A 17,976-nucleotide genomic window follows, 5' to 3' on the forward strand; every position below is an offset into this window, starting at 1 on the left:
GTGTCAATAACATAAGCTTCATGTTCAACTGTTAATGTAAACGTGAATGTAGGGTAAGAATACTGCAGTATGCCTCTGATGTACTGTAGGTTGATAGGATATACACCATACCAGAAGAGGTAACTTAAATGGATGTGAGTATAAATATCTGTGCAGTACATGTGTGCCAGTCATAGAATAATTTGCTAGTGTATTGTTCTCTTTTTTTTTCTTCTTCTTCTACCCTTTAACCGTATATTAAAATCCAGTGTCAGTAATGAGACGTACACTGTCACAGGCGTTACTCCTGGGTCTCATTTTGGATGATTGTACGACTCTTTTACTTCTGTTTCCCTGGCCTCTTCGTTTTTATTGCGTATAGATAAAAGTGAAAACTGTTCACTGTGCGAGGCTACGTCTTTTCAACGGACATTACTCGAAACCTGTCTCTGTTTCAAGGACAAGGTGACAGCGGAGGAAGAGGGACGAGGGGGGGGCTTTCAGGGAGAAGAGCACATGTACTGCAGTAACCTTAATCCTTTAGTCTCTGAGCCATAGGAAGAGCAATGCCTTGTCTCTTCAACCTCTGAATGATTCAACATGATCGAAGTTATTCTACATGTTTTCTATGTATATGTAATTTAATTTTTGACTATGGAAAAATGAAAATAAATAATTACGATTCAGATGGAAAATAACTTGTGTGTTGTGTTTGGGTTTTTTTTATAAGATGTAAAATGTCAGAACACAAAATTTGCATGAGTGTTCCTGTGGATTCATGTATTTAAAGAGTTGTTTCACTAGGAGGCAGCAGAGTTGCAATTCTTCCCTTTTCATTCAGCCTGTGAAGACTTTTCCTCCTGAACATTCATTCAAATGTAAAATTTACTTCATGTCGAAAAAAAAAGAGAAGTTAAACACCAGTAAGTAAGGAAAAAAAACAAGAAAATGCGTTGTATCTTCCTCTCCACCTCATGTTTCCATCCTCTCCCTCCTGCGCTGAACCCCTCCCCCAGCTTCTATCCTGAGGTGAGAGCACCATGTGCACATCTGGAGGTGATCCTGACTGCAAAGGAGTAGCCTGTGGGAAGGAGTGTGGGGTTAAAGATGCATTGCGCCCTGTATGTGTGCGCCTATGTGTGCATGTGTGCCTTGGGGGTGTCATGTGATCCTGACTTCCAAATGCTCCTGATTACAAGCAGCTGGCGGGCTGCAGCGCCGACCAATGAGAGGAGCTGTTGGCCGTGACATCAGGCCCTGGGGGGGTGGGGGGGGGGGGGGGGGGGGGTCAACAGGAGTATTTGAGATGGTTTATATCTCAGGCATTGAATCAGGACTCAGCAGCATCAGGCTGATCTACTGACCTGCATCAGATCAGAGTGTTTAGTGTTGTTATTTGGTCAAAACCATCAGATTTATTTACCTTCAATTCCAGCTAATCAGAATCTGCATTTCAACCAGGATGCTCCAGTTTTAACAAAGCTCTAAATTTAACAAAAATAAGCTTCAGAATAATCAAACTTCTAAATTATCTAGCATGCATGCATTTCACAAAAATAGCCTGTTATTTTTATAGTTATTTACTGTGTTGAATCAGAAGATTGATGCTTGTGAGTGAAATGTAAATATTACTTTATATTTTAAGCTTAAAGGGAATCTTCTGTTTCATAAGAAGTCAGAATTCAACCTAACTGAACAGATTTCTAAGAAACATGGTTTTATAGCCCGGGAATTTCCATTGAATGCAGCGTCTCGTAAAATATGAGTGGCGCCACGCCTCCAAAAGCTCAATTTCAAAATTATCAATCTTGGGTAAGACTCGCCCAAAATGATCCTGTTTGTCTTTTCTTCCCTTTTCTCTCTTTCTCCTCGACTCTCTGAGCTGTTGTCTTCCTTTCTCACTGAACAGAGGCGGCTCTCAGCTCGTCCCTCCTCTTCATCAATCTCTGTCATAAATCTGTCAGGCAGAGAGAAAGGGAACTGCTGAATACAGATTTGTCAGCAATTAATCTAACCTCTATTACCAGACTTGAATATTGTGTCCTCTATGCTGGTGAACAATAAGCCACTCAAACGTATGTGTGTGTGTGTGTGTGTGTGTCTGTGTGTCTGTGTGAGCGATGCTTCAACTGTTTTGTAGATTGCAAAGAAAACAACATGCTTGTAAATCATCCTTTGTGCTGCTTTAGTTTTTCCTGTTCTCTCACTGCGCCAATCGATATCATTCAGAGTTTAGTGTCTTTTCTTACTTTTGAGACAATCACTGAACAGGAAAAGTTTGTTACAACCAGTAATGGTTAAGTCCACGATAACGTTTAACTTTGAGGACAGATATTCTTCTAACTGACGTTGAGCATCTGATTGAGACAAAGGAGTTAACATTGTGTTCCTTTTAATAGATTTTTATACAGAGGCAGACTGCAGTCGATATATTCCCAAGCATTCATGCAAATTCAAAGTAAACAGGAACATCCGCATTCGAACTATTAATAGAATCGTGTTTGCTGCAAGTCTGCAACATGTGCTCGCCTCCAAATTCTCTCCATGCTCTCAAATTCTCAACAGTGAATCTTTAAAAACGAGCCTTAAAGAGAAGCTACATATTTCCTGAGGGGCACGGCTTCGACGAGCCTCCTGGATTTATTTTCCTTCCACATCCAACATTTACATTTTCGTCCTCTGGCCTCGCTAACACACATTTTACCATTTTGACATTTGGAACTTTTCATGCAGTGAGATAAGTGATGCTTAATAAATGTACACGTTTTTTGAATATGTGTGAGTAATGTTTAAAAAAAAAGACAATATCTACGAAACAAGCAAGCGACTTTTAAAGAACTTCAAACAGTCAGTGTTGACAGGAGCCTGAAATGTCCTGTCCCTGATAAAGGAGCGTGGCGGTGCTCTGCAGGGCTTTCTGATCGGCCTTATCAGGCTCTGACCGCGCGGCCCGGAGTTTTCAGTCACATCTGTTGTTGGGTTGAGACTTTCTTTTCCAGGAGAAAAATACAGAACATCACAAGCCCCACAATGAGTTGTGCTGACTCCGCCACTGCCTGCGAGAGACAATACCCACAATACATTCATTTCCTGCTCTTTTTCCCATAGATTTCCTGTTCCTGTTTTGTTCTCTGTGTCTCATGATTCCCCTCTACATCACGGCAGACTGTAGAGTGCCAAAAGATTTAAACACAGCGGCGCAGTGAGGCTTTTGAACGTAATGTAGAAGCTGACGATCATAATGAACTCTATCAGCAAACCTTCATCACAGTCTTATGCGCGCACACACACACACACACACACACACACACACACACACACACACACACACACACGCGCGCACACGCGCACACACGCAATTATCATTACTGGGACAGTTCAGTGGAGCAGTGGGTCAGTGCTCAGCTGCTTCAGACAGAATTAGAGTGGCAAACAGCTGAGCTTCTCTGGGGTGCTATCATGTGACCTATCCCACCCACAGGACCAAAGCAGCGCCGGGTTAGAGTTACCATGTCCAATTTTCAAGCATGGCCCGCTTTGTGTGTGTATGGAAATCCAGCTTCCTGTTTGCATTTGTCATTTTTTTACGGTATACGTTTCAGTAGCCGGACAGTAAAGAGGGTTTTCTATCTCTGTCAATAAAAGCCTCACATCCCTCGACATGTCCCAGCACCCCGTTCATCGTGCTGCATTAATGTGAGAGGAGGTGTTCCCAGTACCATAAGAGACTGGATCTGGGAGCTGCGACTCCGGCTGTGAGAATGTATCAAACAGCCCACCTTGCCCGGGATGAAAAGAACAGCCCCGTGCAGCACATTTTGAATTGTTTAGTTGTATTGTTTCCACGCCTGCAGAATAACAGCATGGCTTTTTTTTCAGTGTCTGTCAGCAAAGCAGGTAAGGGAGAAAGAGCTGAGCGCTGCACTAGCTGTTACTCCTCTGAGTCGCCCAATGCAAGGTCTTATAACTGCAACATTTCACTTCACACTGTCCTCAGATTGTTTTCTGCTGATGGTATCTCCACTGTCGTGACCGTTGTACACTTTGTATAGGGGAAAAGCTACATATATGATCCTCTAAACATGCCTGTATTTGTATGCTTGACCCTGGAACTGGTGTTGTGCACAGAGAAAGCAGAGAAAGCAGAAGTGTCTCCTGGAGGGACCGATGAGTGTTTACAGCAAAGAAAGTGGACCAGCGTGAGCTGCCTACAGCAAAACACTCAATCAGGTCTACAGCTGAGGGTCAGTTTATGACTACAAATAGGAATATATGTATGTATCTATACATGTATGTGTGTATGTATGTAATAACAGTGAGAAGTTACAGGTGAAGAAATTCAGCCATTCTCAGGTTTGAGGTTTGAGGCCAATGTGGAGGTCATATGCTGAGGCTCCTGTGTGCGAAAGCCAGTTTGTATGTGTGTGTGTGTGTGTGTGTGTGTGTGTGTGTGTGTGTGTGTGTGTGTGTGTGTGTGTGTGTGTGTGTGTGTGCGTGTGTGTGTGCATATGTTTGTGTGTGTAGAGGTGGGGGGATGGGGTAGCACAGGAATTAGGTAATATTGACATGGCTTCAACCCCGCCCTTTCAACAATACTAAGATCAATGTATCCGATCAATAGAAGTCACTGACAATAACTGGACTCGGAAAAATTCCGATTTTTTTTCTTCTTCTTTTTTTCTTTTTTTCTTTAACGTGCATGTGTCCCAACATGCTCTTTCCTGGGGTTGGAGGTCTGCAAAGAAACACTGTCCAAAAAAAACAAAAACAAAAAAACATGCATGTGAAAAATAAGAAAGAGAAAAAAAAACAAGAGTGCATGCATTAAGAGATTCATGTACTCGGCACAGCAGGGGAAGTGGGCTCTTTTCTGACACTGCATGATTGGTCACTTTTTCCCTCTCTCTCCCTTCCTGCTGAAATAGTTTTAACAAAAGAGAGGGAGATGGGTGGCGCGGCTGGGGGAGGGGAGGCCTGCAGCCGCTCTGTTGTCACTAAGCAGGAGAGAGAGAGGGAGAGAGAGAGAGAGAGAGAGAGAGAGAGAGAGAGAGAGAGAGAGAGAGAGAGAGAGAGAGAGAGAGAGCTGCAGGGCGAGCGAGGGAGTGGAGGAGAAAAGGATAGGGTCCCGCAAGCCTCGCGCACAGACATGCGTATGTACACGCGCGCACACCACACGTATTCACGCTCTCCACGCAGGTCAACCGCACACGCGTTTCCCATCGGCTCCCCCCTGCTGTACTCTGTGGAATAGAGGATTACTTTTTTGCCCAGAAACTGAAACACTCGCCGCACAGATCCAGGCATGCTCAGGTAAGTAGATTAATCTACTTATAGGGGAGAAAAAAAATAACTAAATAATCAGAAATTGTTTTTTCCTTCAGCATTGATAAGTGCGTGTGCGTCTCGCGAACTCACGTTTCTTGTTTTTTTCTTCCTGCGTTTTCATTCTCGTCGTAATTAATCCGCGAGAGTCGTATTGATTTTGTCATCTATATGTCAACATGTGGAGACTTTTACAATCCGCGCAATCTCCTTTTTTTTTCCTCCCCTCCTCTGTTATTCCGCGTACAGGAGCGTCCCCCGGCGCGCTGTGTACAAAGTCCTCTTTGTAGTTATGATTTATAGTTTTTGTGTTGAAACTCGACTGCCTTTAAAAAAATAAACCCTGGCTGCTCTGACGGTTTTATGGTCAGGTGCTGAGCTAAATCCCCCCTGTCAGCATTCAAACACTATCTATCAGCTCATTAGACGCACCTACAACCACACTAACACATGGCAAGGAGATGGTTCAGTGTATGGGATTATTGTATTTTTAAAAACTTCACATTTTTTCTTATAATGGAGTATTTTTAGCTTATAATCTGTTCCTGTCTTTAATTTTAATTTCTATAAACCTCATTTCAGGCTGGTCCTCCTTGCATACTATCAGACTAGTCCACCTTGTCACATGCTTGTTGTCCTCTGGCTTCTGACTCTTCAGGTGGCGGTGTGTCAGAACGGCGTTGAAGTGTGAGATGAACCATGGAGCAATGTCGAGGGGCCGCCGCCACTAGCCGTCCCGTCAGCAGGAGAAGCAGCAGCAGCAGCAGTAACCCGGGAAAGCCTCGCAGCATGCCGCTGGGTGCCCACTAGCACCGAGTGGACCCCGGTCCCCCTCCTCTTCGCCCGGGGGCCAGGGCTGCAGAATGCTCAGTCCTGTCACCCCATACAGTAAGTCTTCTGCTTCTCCGGCGTGTGACTCTGCGTCGCCAGTGTTGGGATGGTTGTGGAAAGCCAGACATGAATACCACCGTGACCTCGGCTCAGCTTGAGTGTTTTCCTGTACACATTCTTCTTGTGGCTCTTCTTTTGTCCAGGACTCAGCTCCTGTGGCTGTGCAGAGGGAAACGAAGCGCTGGGCGGGCAGAGGAGGGGGGGTGTCTTTGAGAAGTCATGTTGAGAACACAGATATGCTAATGGCTTTAACAGCTGAGTCTCCAGGCTTTGCATTGAGGAATTTCACAGAAAGTGTTCAGTCACTGTTTTTTCAGCCCCTCCATGTGAATATAGTATAGTAACAGTCTGTTTACACAGACGGCAGCGAACGCTCCACTGTCTGCCGTGTTTTTGGAGCAAAATAAACACATTTCACACAGAGGCCGTGTGTGTGTCTACCCTGGTGCTGAGAGGCTTTTGACCAAGACATAAACAAACAGTTTCAATATATAGTGATCAGTTTTTGGAAAACTCTTTTAAAAATTCACTATTTGGATAAAGATGTTTTCCACCTGCAGTTTGCGTGGTGTGAAAAGCAGGTAACATCTTAAAAAACACCACCAATCATCAGGGAGGTCTCTATTTCCATGTGTATAAATCATGACATTCCTGTTCAGGCTGTTGAATATGCTTGTATTGACTGACTGGGATATTGATTACCCGAGCTTTAACAGGATTACAACACTAACCTGATTGGAATAATGCAACGGGGATTTACTTCTACATATTTTTAGCATTCTGGAGCAGCTCCACAGAGAAGCTCGGACAAACAGAACATGTTTCCTGAAGGCTTTTCTTTTTCTTTTTCTTTTTTTTTTTCTTTTTGCCCTGAAGTCCTCTTGAGTAAAATGAGGGAGTTGTCTGAGCGGACAGAAGTTTTAGTAACATGCATCTGTCACATTCCTCCTTTAAAGTGACTCACGGCATCGCGCTAGTTTTCTTCCCACATTAAGTTTGACTAAGTACTTTCGTGCGCTGGTATTTCGGGCTTAACTTCAATCAGATTTCATACATTGACTAATTTGTGATCAATCTCCACAGACAACCACGTAAACATGCAATCAGCTACACCTCATTAAGGCCTCTGTCTGTAATGATGATAGTGTGACAGCAGGAGAGTGATGAGTAGTTTCAGCGCTTTTTAGTTGCCAGTTACCGGGGAGAAACGATTCTGTGAATGAGAGCCAGATCGTTGGTAACCTAGTGTCAAGAGCCTCTCATTAGTCCCTTATAGTGTGCCACATAAACATCAACTTCACACACACACACACACACACACACACATTAGGCCCTCTGTGGTAATCAAGAGAGCTTGTTAAACAAATTGTAGCGCGCCTTCGATCCTCATTAGCTGTTATAGTGAAGATGTGCGCCGCTGCCGGCGTTAAAATGTCAGACGCAAGGAAACGGCAAAGTGAAGGACAGATGGAGAAGACATGAGGAGGGACTGGTCAGCTGCAGCCTGATATATGAGTGGACACAATAAGCAAAGAGGGGGCCAGGCCAGCCTCTGCCACATGTGAGTGTGTGAGCTAAAGGAGTGGGGGAAGGGTGAAACTGACCACACAGGCTGGGACATACACTCCTGTCTTTACCGCTGCAATGGAAAGAAGAGGGCTTAAGGAAGAGAGGAAGGAGCGTGGGACAAAATCTGAGGGAAAGAAAAGTGAAAATGGCAGAAAAGTAATGAACAAAAGTGGTGTGAATAAGTGAGTGACTTTTGTTGAGGGGTAAAATCATGTGAGCAGCTGTATCTGGTCCTGACGCTGCCTTCTGACTGGTCATTTTGTGATTTTGGAGAATAAAATAATGTGCAGGTAAAGGAGAAAACATGAATCGAACGTGTTACAGTATTGGCTTGGCTCTGCAGCGAGCAGCCTTGTGGACTGTGCAGCCCCGGAGAAAAGGGGGAAGGGGATATAAAAGTCAGAGGGAGGGCCCTCTCCTCCTCGCACACTGACTTTGCGCTCGGCGTTTCAGACTATGGCCACTGCTTACATAACAGTTGAACCCTCATTTGTAAGTGGGACAGAGCTCGCCGGGTGACACGGATGTGTTGTGCTGCAACGTAATCCTGGCAAGCTCCACCTGTCCACACGTTTATTGAGCCTAGCAGGGCTGTGGATCGGATCATATTTTCACTCATACAGATCACCTACTAGTTTGCCAACAGCCTTTAGGGCAATTTATCAACAATGTAGGTAGGCTCACCTCGGACTGGACGGCTGTATGCTGGACGTATGGAGAGGATATGTGCTTTCTAAATAGATCTCAGGTTAGATTCTTGGGATTCCTGCAGCTTGACTCATCCAATAGATGACCAAAAAGACCCTGTGCTGAAGCTGAACACCTCATAAAAAAAACACAATACAGGAGTGAGCTTGTGACACACAAACCTCTGTGTGTGTGAGCGAGCGTGTGCAAGTGTGTGTGTGTGTGTGTGTGTGTGTGTGTGTGTGTGTGTGTCCGTCTTCGGGGGAAGCCTTTGTTTATTGTGAGAGGAGTAAAAGCGCTAACAGAAGCCCTTCAGCTCCAGAAGGGTGATTTTTGTTTCCACTGCCCATCCAAGCAGCCAACCATCACTGATGTTTCACCACCCCCCAAATCCCATTCCAGTCCGCCCCTTCCCCCACATGTACTTCCATCTAATTAACCCCTAATTACTCTTACTGACCATGCTGCGGGCCAGGAGTCAAACTGGTCTCCATTGATGCATAGAAAACATCAATAATTTACATAAATTGGTTTCTTTGAAGGAGAAGAATCTTATTTCAACAGTATTTTGCGCCAGAATTCTCAAAAGTATGATGAATGGCAACAATCAAAAGAAAAGTCAAAGCACTAAGCCTGTTTTATTGGAGGTTGTTGATGGATATTCAGCGAGCTGCGATGTCTGTGCCTTCACCTGATCAACGAGACTGCTGTTTAAAAGAACAATATTCTTTATTCAACACTGATAAGCATACACACAATGCACATTTTAAGAAAATGGAGGGAAAAAAGAATCTCTTGCAGGCCATGACTTCTGTCGTTGTTGTTTTTTTTTCCCCCTTAAATCTGCACATCATGACTTTTTGTCCATAACTGCATTGGCTGACTTGAGAAAAATAAATGTGTGGAAACATGTGTGCTTTGTTTCTTAGAGTAAACATATGACAGCCAAAGACAGATTTCACACTGCTGCATATATGTGTCCCCTTAGTTGACCTTCAAGTAGTATTGATGTTATTACATAATAGCGGTGGACGGCATAGTCCTGAATTAATTTTTATATTCAGACACTCCATCTTTCATTTCAAGAAAAACACATGGATCAAAGTATTAAACTGCTGAATTTCCATCAGTTTTGACATTTTCACATGTTAAAGTTTGACTTTTAATGGTTTCATCATCTGCTAGTGTTTATTGTTCCAAACTGATAATTTATTGCAGCAAGCATTGATGTTTCAATATTTAAGAGATTTCATTTCATTAAGAATCTATTAATATTGACATCACAGTTTTAAATCGCAAAAGGGACATTTGCTATTAATAACATTTCTGTATCAATCCAGCTAAACAGCAGCTAAATCATTAATTGCAGTGATTTGATTTGCAAACATTTGGTTATTTGGTTATATCAGCTATAGTGTCAACGAAAATACAGACCGATATGTCATTAAAATAAATACTCCATTTTGAGTTGTATTTGTCTTTACTGAGGAACATATTGAGGATAAGTGGGTTGGGAATGTGAACACATATATTTTCATTAGTGTAAAATGCCTGTGAGGGACATTTCTCCTGTTAATAATGAAACGTGCACTGAGCTGATTGCTGTTATGCGTCCTTTAATTTACATTGTCAGAACACTTTTAGAACACATTCATCACATGCTGCTTCGCTAGCTCAGCTTTCCAACTCAAGCAGCGAGACACACCATAAACACACGGTCACTTTTTACCCCCATTAAAACCTGGGAGCTTCCTGACATCTCATACGGCACGGAGTATCTAACATAATTACTTTACAATTAAGGAACATGATTCTTAACATATGTAAATTAACAAAAAAAAGTGGTGCCAAATGCTTGCACATTACTGGGGATTTCAGATGTATTTACACAAGTAATAAATGTTAAAATTATACAATCTGCAGGAAGAAGGTGAGACTTAAACACAGACACAAACTGTTGTTGGTAAAATGAAGAATCAGTGAAATTTCTAACTGTTATGTAATCGTGATGCCTTCAGTTGAGTTGATTGTTTCAGACATGTCCTTAAACACATTGTGCAGGGTCTTGAGCTTGACGTTCAATATTTGAAGCCGACGTGGGGATAGGAAGGAACAGTGCAGCAACAATGTGGCAAACCTCACAGCTTTGAGCGCAGCTGCTGCTGCTGTACACCGACTCCTCTAAAACTGTGACCTCTATTTCTGCTCCTGTTTCTGTTTCCTCTGAGTGACGTCCGGTGCTGGACACAGAGGAAGCGATGGTCGACATTACGGTAATCGCAATGATTACGTGAAGCCGCCACAGCGTCAAGCCGGCTTAGGTTCTATCTTTTCTGATGGTAAGCCAAGCATGGGCAGGAGTGAAGGGGTGTTTCCAAACCTCAAGACACCATGAAGTGCTGGATTAGGGTTACAGTCTCCCTCATTACACCCAAACTCTGCCGTTTAATATCTTCACTCAAACGCAGATGTCGGATACTGCAGCTCATTACGAACAGCATGAGGTTTTAATCAACCGCGGTAACTTACATTCTGTGAACAGAATGCAAAATGACAAGGTTAATTTGTATTTCAGTCCTCAAGGAAGTGGTTATTCTATACGCAGTGTAAAAGAAATAGCTACCTTAATAGAAAAAAAGATGGATCATCTCAGACCTTACTGTTCTGACATTAAAAATATATTGCATTGATCTGTTGCATGTTTCAGTATTTTCTCAGGAAAAAGAACCATATGCAAAGACGCCATAAAGAAAAGTCCCACAGTAACAGAAACTCCAGCACAAGGCACACTGAGCCAGCCCTGCTTTGTAACTGCAGCTTCGTACCTGCCCGCTGTTTCATTCCTCGGTAAGGAAGGATTCAGTTGCTTTATTGTGGAATAAACTCCTCAAATAAGTTGCAAGCTTATGTTGAGGATAAGGACAAGGTTTACCAGAGACGCTTCTTTAATGCCGGTCGCTGATTGTCAGATTGTCGCCGAGGTCTGACACTCGCATAAGCCGTACGTGCTCTAATCCATCATTAGTCTGGTTTCTTCGGCCAGTCTGGCCCTCAGCATATCCAAACCCTCCAGTTCACTCTTGCATCTTCTGATCTCGCAGCGGTCACTTCCCCCTTTGTTCAGTTTTCACACACTTTCCGAGAGAAATCCAGACTCGGTAGATTACGGCGCTGAAATGTCTCGGTGAGATTATCGGCCATCTGCTGAAGAGGAATAGATTGAAGACGGAGTGGCAAATGATTGGCTCATGGCAGCAGCCAGTATGACCAGTGAGTACCGGGCTGATGGCACTGAGTGTGCATTTTTACCAATCTGTGAAATGCAGGTCTGCTTGCATGAAATGCCAAAAGGTGGCCGTGTTTCCACATATTTCTATTTTTTTTTTCTTTTTATATTATTGTGTAAACCTTTCAGCAGACAGCTGCACATGTTTGTGTTTCCTGTTGAATATCTGTTTATACATAAGTTGTTGTATTTTGTAGATGTGAACATTAGTAATTTAATGCAACATTTCAAACAAAATGAAGTTTAAACATGGTCTTTCATGTAAGTATGAATTATTCTGTGACACGGAGAGTTCAACTTTAATGTTTTAAAAAATATAGTCGCTGCAATATTTTGTACCTCACCAAACTTTGGACTCTGGTGGATGCAGTAATGGACTCTCTGTGCACATGTTTAAGTAAACTGTAAGAAAATGGTTATCATGGTCAAATGATGACTGCTACTAAAGGTCAAAGGGCGAGAGAGAAGCTGAAAAACATCCCTCAGCCAGCAGAAAAACATGTTTGCTTGTGCAGAGACCAGACTAGAGAACTATGCTCTATGATTTCTGCAGGTCAGTGGGTCGCAGGTGGCCCACAGGCACATCTGTGGAGGAGGATGAGGTGCATATGCATATTTATTGAAAGGTGGATGATATATTTTCACTGAACTGTGTATTAAAATCTGATTAAACGGGCGTTTTAGACATTTAGCTGGAATTGACCGTCCACATTAAACTTAAGGTCTACAGAGCTCAATCATTCATGTCTGAACATTTAGTTCAGTCATTAATAGTTGAGTAATGGAGGAAGGGAGTGATGATGGCGAGAGGAGGAATCAAATCTCCTGAGCATCATGGAGGTGAAGGTAGGCAGAGACTCCAAGTTGTTGTTTTTTTTAAATTAAGATCAAGTTTACCGTTACATTTATGAAGCAAAACAGGGTTGTATTTGTGTGTGTGTGTGTGTGTGTGTGTGTGTGTGTGTGTGTGTGTGTGTGTGTGTGTAAACATAATATAAACTAGACATGCCAGATTTTCCTTCAACTTGAAAAGAAATGGAACAAACAAAACTGTACATAAAGTTACTTTTTTTCTCCATCAGTTTGCTGAATTCCTCATTAACTGGCTGATTATTTTTTTTATGTATTCAGTTGTGCGCTGAACGTCCTCACCAGATGCTTTCACTTCACGTGTTCTACACATACTCTCGGTCGGGCGGATTTGGGTCACAACCTCAGTTTTCATAGATATGCAGCCTGCGTAAAAAAAGAAAATCCAGGTAACCTTGATGGACTGACTCATCCTGCCTCACCTGGGAGCGTCTCCATAGCAACCGGTTTACTTTACTGCCTGCATGTTGAGTTGTGCCGCTGCAGGTGGAAGCATGCATCGAGGGCAGAAGAGGAGAAGAACCCTTCGTTTTAGAAAATATTGTATATGAAGACGTAAGTTTATCACACGTGAGATTTAAAGGAATCTGTCGCTCTTTAAAACTGAGTGCATTTGTTCACCCGGTCAGGTGGGCAGTGTGGGAGAGCTGGGTGGTGCAATAAATCTGATAATAATGTTTCATATTCTTAAAGAGAGAGCATAATACTTGTTCTTATCCTGGTTTGGTTGGATTTTGTTTAGTTTGAGACAGTCGTCATCAGTCACCAGGACAGACGATGAATGATTATTGTGTTTTCCCAAACTTTTAAGAAACGTTGGATCATTACTGAAAGCACAACTGCAGCTTGTTTATCTGTTACTTTCAAAGATTGACAGATACATTTCTTGTCGTTACATAAGCTAACAGAGTATTGTAGTGACAGATTCATAGAAGACAGAGCGGTTCTCTTGCTATCCTCATTTATACCTCAGACACTTGTACTTGATTTGTGTGAGTTTTGTTATTTACCGAGCAGAGAGCCTCTTTGTTCTGATCATTTTATCCACAGAAAGTCAAAATGACCTAAATAACACAACATTGCTAAATACCTGTAAATGATGTCTTTGTGCTGCTTTTGTTCAGTTTTCTTCTTCAGAAGGAGTTTAAGGGTCTGCGACCTCAGCTTGAGTGACAAAGTCTTTTTTTGATCTGTATAGAGACCACCGCTCAGCAGGCACTCTGGCTCGAGCCCCCCTCAACCCTTCACTACCCAGTAAACCCACTTTGATCTGTATCATTACTAAGAAATACTATGAATCAAACTCACCTGTGTGCAGTTTAATTTAGTTTCTGACTAAACTTTAAAGGACTATAACTCCTTTTTTTTTCACCCGCTGCCAAGCGTCATGTTCTGACGGTTGTGCTTTGCATGGGGATAAATGCCTCCGATGTCCATGTGGTCCGGATGCTCACCGCAGCCAGACAGAATTCCCTAGAGCAAAGGGATTTTCAGATCCAAGGTCCTGCCTGAGCTGGTCGGCAACGCTACGATCCCTGGATTGGATGAGTGGGATTATTGGGCTGAAGGATCATTTAATTTAGGGATCAACATGTGGACCGTTTAGCGGCCCATCTGGTGGTCTTTGTGGACATGTGACACGACCTGCTGTAATCCACGTTTGCGAATGAGTAAACATGTGTGTGCATATATGACATAGAATAAATGAAAATTCCTGCCACTGCTGCTTTATTTAATTTTATTTTACTTCCCTTTGTCGGATGTGTTTTAACTCATCATGGGTTTGTTCTGTTCTTCTGGTTTTATCTGATTATGAACTGAAAAACTTTCTGACTGTTGATCGGTTTTTTAAAAAGTGTTGTCAGACATTTCCATTTTTAAATTTATCATAAAAATTAAAATCTCAATTTATCAAAGAGAAGACATCTATAATAACATCCACAATGACCCCAAAATGCATTTCTTCCTTGCTAGACAATTACTTTGCAATGCTATCTGACAAATTAGAAAACAAAATTAAAAAAAAGGCATGCATTAAACTTGTCTCATGTGAAATTACTGTGAGCATTTTTGTTCTGCATAGTCTCATTTGTAAAATGTGAAAACTAAAACATGAAGAAAGTTAAAAAGGTGTTCAACTGTCAAACATCATTGTGGGCCTCTTCATATAATTGGAAAACTAAACAAAACTGAGAGACATAGGTGGAGTCATGATAATCTTAGATAATCAGAAAAACAATTAAACCCAGGTATTTAGTAAAAAAGGTTTGCTGTAAACAATTCCAGGAAAACAAAACAGAAGGACGATTCCTAATGTGTCTTGCCTTTTAACCAGCACACATCATATTTGTCCGTTTGTATGATATCTTAATGGAAATAATGGAAATTAATGGGATGCTTTATCACTCAGGGAGGTCTGCCTCGCTACATTTGGTCTGTACTCAAAGAAATGTTTACTATAAGGAGATACAGCGTTACATTGTTGGTCAGTAATCGTCATTTCATGCTGATGAAGTCTTCACAGTAGCATCTTCCTCTGCCAAATGCTGTTGCAGGGAAGCCCCTTTGGCCCGAGCCTGGGGTCAGGACAGTTTAATAATACTCTGCAATGCCTGGAATGTCAGCCTAATGCTGGTTCAAAAAGACAAACCGTCAACCACTAAACCAGTGGATTACATGGTGTAAAAATCCATGTATAGCTGCAAATGTCACATAACAATCTGACTCTCCGGCCCGCTTTAATCAATGGCTACATTTGTATTAAGTGTTCCTAAATGCTTTGGTGTAGTCTCAGTGTGATATGGAGGAAAAACCACTATGATCTCCCTCCCGAGCTGTGACCCCGCCTTCTACCCCCCCTCCCGACCAGCAGACCCCTGAGGTTTTGGCCGAATTAGATCACACGCCTGGTGGGGGTGGTTTTGTGGACTAAGAGACTCACAGAGAGACAACAATGGCCCCAATGTGAGGGAGGCAAAGGCAGAGGGCAGCGCGCAGGCTGATAGAGGCTTATCGCCGTGGAGACCAGGCTGGGGGCTATGTTGGCAGCTTCACATAAAGATTAGAGCAGTTGTGTCCTGCCTGGATGGGACTGTGGAAGAGAGCATGGGCTAAGCATTGATAAGATTCTGGCAAAGCGTCAGCTTTCCAAGGTGATTATGAGATCAGATATTTAGATTAGGTTTTCAGGAAATCGGGGGGAAATGAGAGGGGTCAAGATGCCTTAAGTTTCCGTCCTGTCAGTTTGAATTTTCACATTTGATGTGATTGTTTTTGTTGTGAACGTGTGATTGATTGTCTTCGGTCTTGTCTCTGTCAGGTCTGTTGAAGATGCACTGGTCTCCGGAGCACGCCGCCTCTTTATCTCAGTGGCCCGAGCAGCACCTGGACGTTACCTCCACCACCTCGCCGCCGTCTGCCCACAAACACGACCCGTACACCACGGCGGCCCGCCGCGGCTACGCCCCCTCAGGTTATCCCTGGGCCAGTGACGACATATCAGCCCTCACTGCTTCCTCCCTGCTCAAACGCTATGCCGAGAAGTACTCGGGCCTGGAGCTGTCTTACGACCGCCCCGCCGCGGGGGCCTACGGAGAGCCCGGGACTTTCCTGAAGTCGGAGTCCGAGCCCTGGTCGCTGGGTCAGGGCATGGAGTGTTACCCTGGACTGGAGGCGCTCGCTGGCACCAAGGTGGGCTCCGCCGCTGTGGGGATCCCCGCCACAGGAAGTGTAACAGTAGTTAGCAGTAACTTGACCTCTGAGCCCATCTACAGTGGAGCCGGCTCCTGTAGCACCCCCTCGTCTCAGGAATACCCTCCCACCTATAACAGCACCTACCTGTCCTCAGGATACTGCCCTCAGCCCAGCGCCGGCCTCCCGCCTGCCCCCCTGCACAGTTTGCAGTCTGCGCCGACCCTGGTGCCCAGCTACAGCACCAGCACTCCCGTGTATAACTACCCCCCCGGATGCTACCCCCAGACCAGCCTGTCCTCGGGGTACAGCCACCCCAGCGCTTCCTACCTCCCCTCTGGGATCAGCGCTCCCACTCCTCTGGCCCCGAGGCCCGCCATGGCGGGGGGCAGTTACAGCTACCCGTCCCACAGTCTCGGAGGGACCTCGGAGGCGGGGGCGCCGCTGAAACGCAAGGCCTTCGAGATGACTGAGGACGGGCAGGAGGGGGCGGACGTGGAGGGGTCGCGCTACAGAAAGTACGGCAACGGCCACAGCAAAGGGCACGGCAACAGTCACAGCAACGGCTACGACATGAGCGGCTCGGCCTCAGACCCGCAGGCCTACAAATCCGGGAAGGCCCTCATCTCGTCCCCGTACGGGGGCGCCGGGGACTACAGCCCGCCGTCAGGCCTGGCAGGAGAGGGCGTGCCAGGGGAGCACAGCTTCCCCCCACAGCAGAGAATTCCTCTGAAGATACCGGCAGCGCACACACGATCCGAGGACCCCACCGGGGGGCGCTGACAGCCCCCAAATTCTGTATGAGAGGATTCCCTCGTTCCTTAAAATCAACCCGAACGGACTCGGAGAGGACGTACATCAATGAAACGTCAGATTTTCACACAAGGGCGTGAGACGGGTCGCTCTTGTGCATGTTAAAGATTTTCTTTACGAGTGTTTTTCCAAAGATTCACAGGGGGTGTTGGTTTCCAGTTTTGCCCTTTAAGGTTGCGGTAAGTGTGAGGAGGAAGGTCAAGGCATTCTCTACATAGATAGAATTAAGACAGTCGGAATATATGAGTGTCTGTTTCTCTCAGGATCCTATTTATTTCCTTCCTGCTACAGTAGCAGCAGCAGCACTACAACATTGCTATTTTAGGAGTTGGTGTAATTATTTGTGGCCATGATGCTTGTGAAAGGCCTTTGACTGCAATATGTTCTGTCATTCAACAGAGATAAAATAATTACTGACCAAAAAAAAAAAAAAAAAAGCGAAGAGAGCAATAACTGCGATGGCAAGGTTGTCATAAAACTTTCAGCACAATCACTGCGACCCAGCCGACTGTGAGGCTCAGTGCGTCACTTGGCCTTGAGAAATTAATGTTTTCCTGCTTTGACCTTTTTCCCTATGCTTGATTTTTTTTTTTCTCCTCAGTTTTATTTGCCTCTATTTTGCCTAACTTCTTCACCGGAGCCCCGCCTCTTCCACTCAACCTTTCTAACCTCTTTTTGTCCACTTTATGCATATCAAGCTGCTCATCAGACTTTAACTTGGCTGTATGCATTGAGCCGCCCCTTAGAATAGGATTCTTTACATCTTAATGCAATTAACAAGTTGGGGAAGTAATTGAGACTTTTTTTTTTATCACGTTGGAATATATTTCATATTAACAAATGTTAAATAACGTGAGCAGCTCTGTAGA

General features: G+C 44.0%; 1 protein-coding gene across 1 annotated transcript; it reads left to right on the forward strand.

Moving 5' to 3' along the window:
* The first annotated feature begins 5,130 nt into the window (after positions 1-5,130).
* LOC115388531 (fidgetin-like) lies at positions 5,131-17,904 on the forward strand. Its single transcript, XM_030091693.1, has 3 exons — positions 5,131-5,289; positions 5,960-6,189; positions 15,924-17,904. The coding sequence occupies exons 2-3, from the start codon at positions 6,165-6,167 to the stop codon at positions 17,075-17,077; spliced, it is 1,179 nt and encodes a 392-aa protein (XP_029947553.1). The 5' UTR covers positions 5,131-5,289; positions 5,960-6,164; the 3' UTR covers positions 17,078-17,904.
* The last annotated feature ends 72 nt before the right edge of the window (positions 17,905-17,976 follow it).

The sequence above is a fragment of the Salarias fasciatus genome, chromosome 5 (genome assembly GCF_902148845.1).
Source record: "Salarias fasciatus chromosome 5, fSalaFa1.1, whole genome shotgun sequence".
NCBI classification, from domain to species: Eukaryota; Metazoa; Chordata; class Actinopteri; order Blenniiformes; family Blenniidae; genus Salarias; species Salarias fasciatus.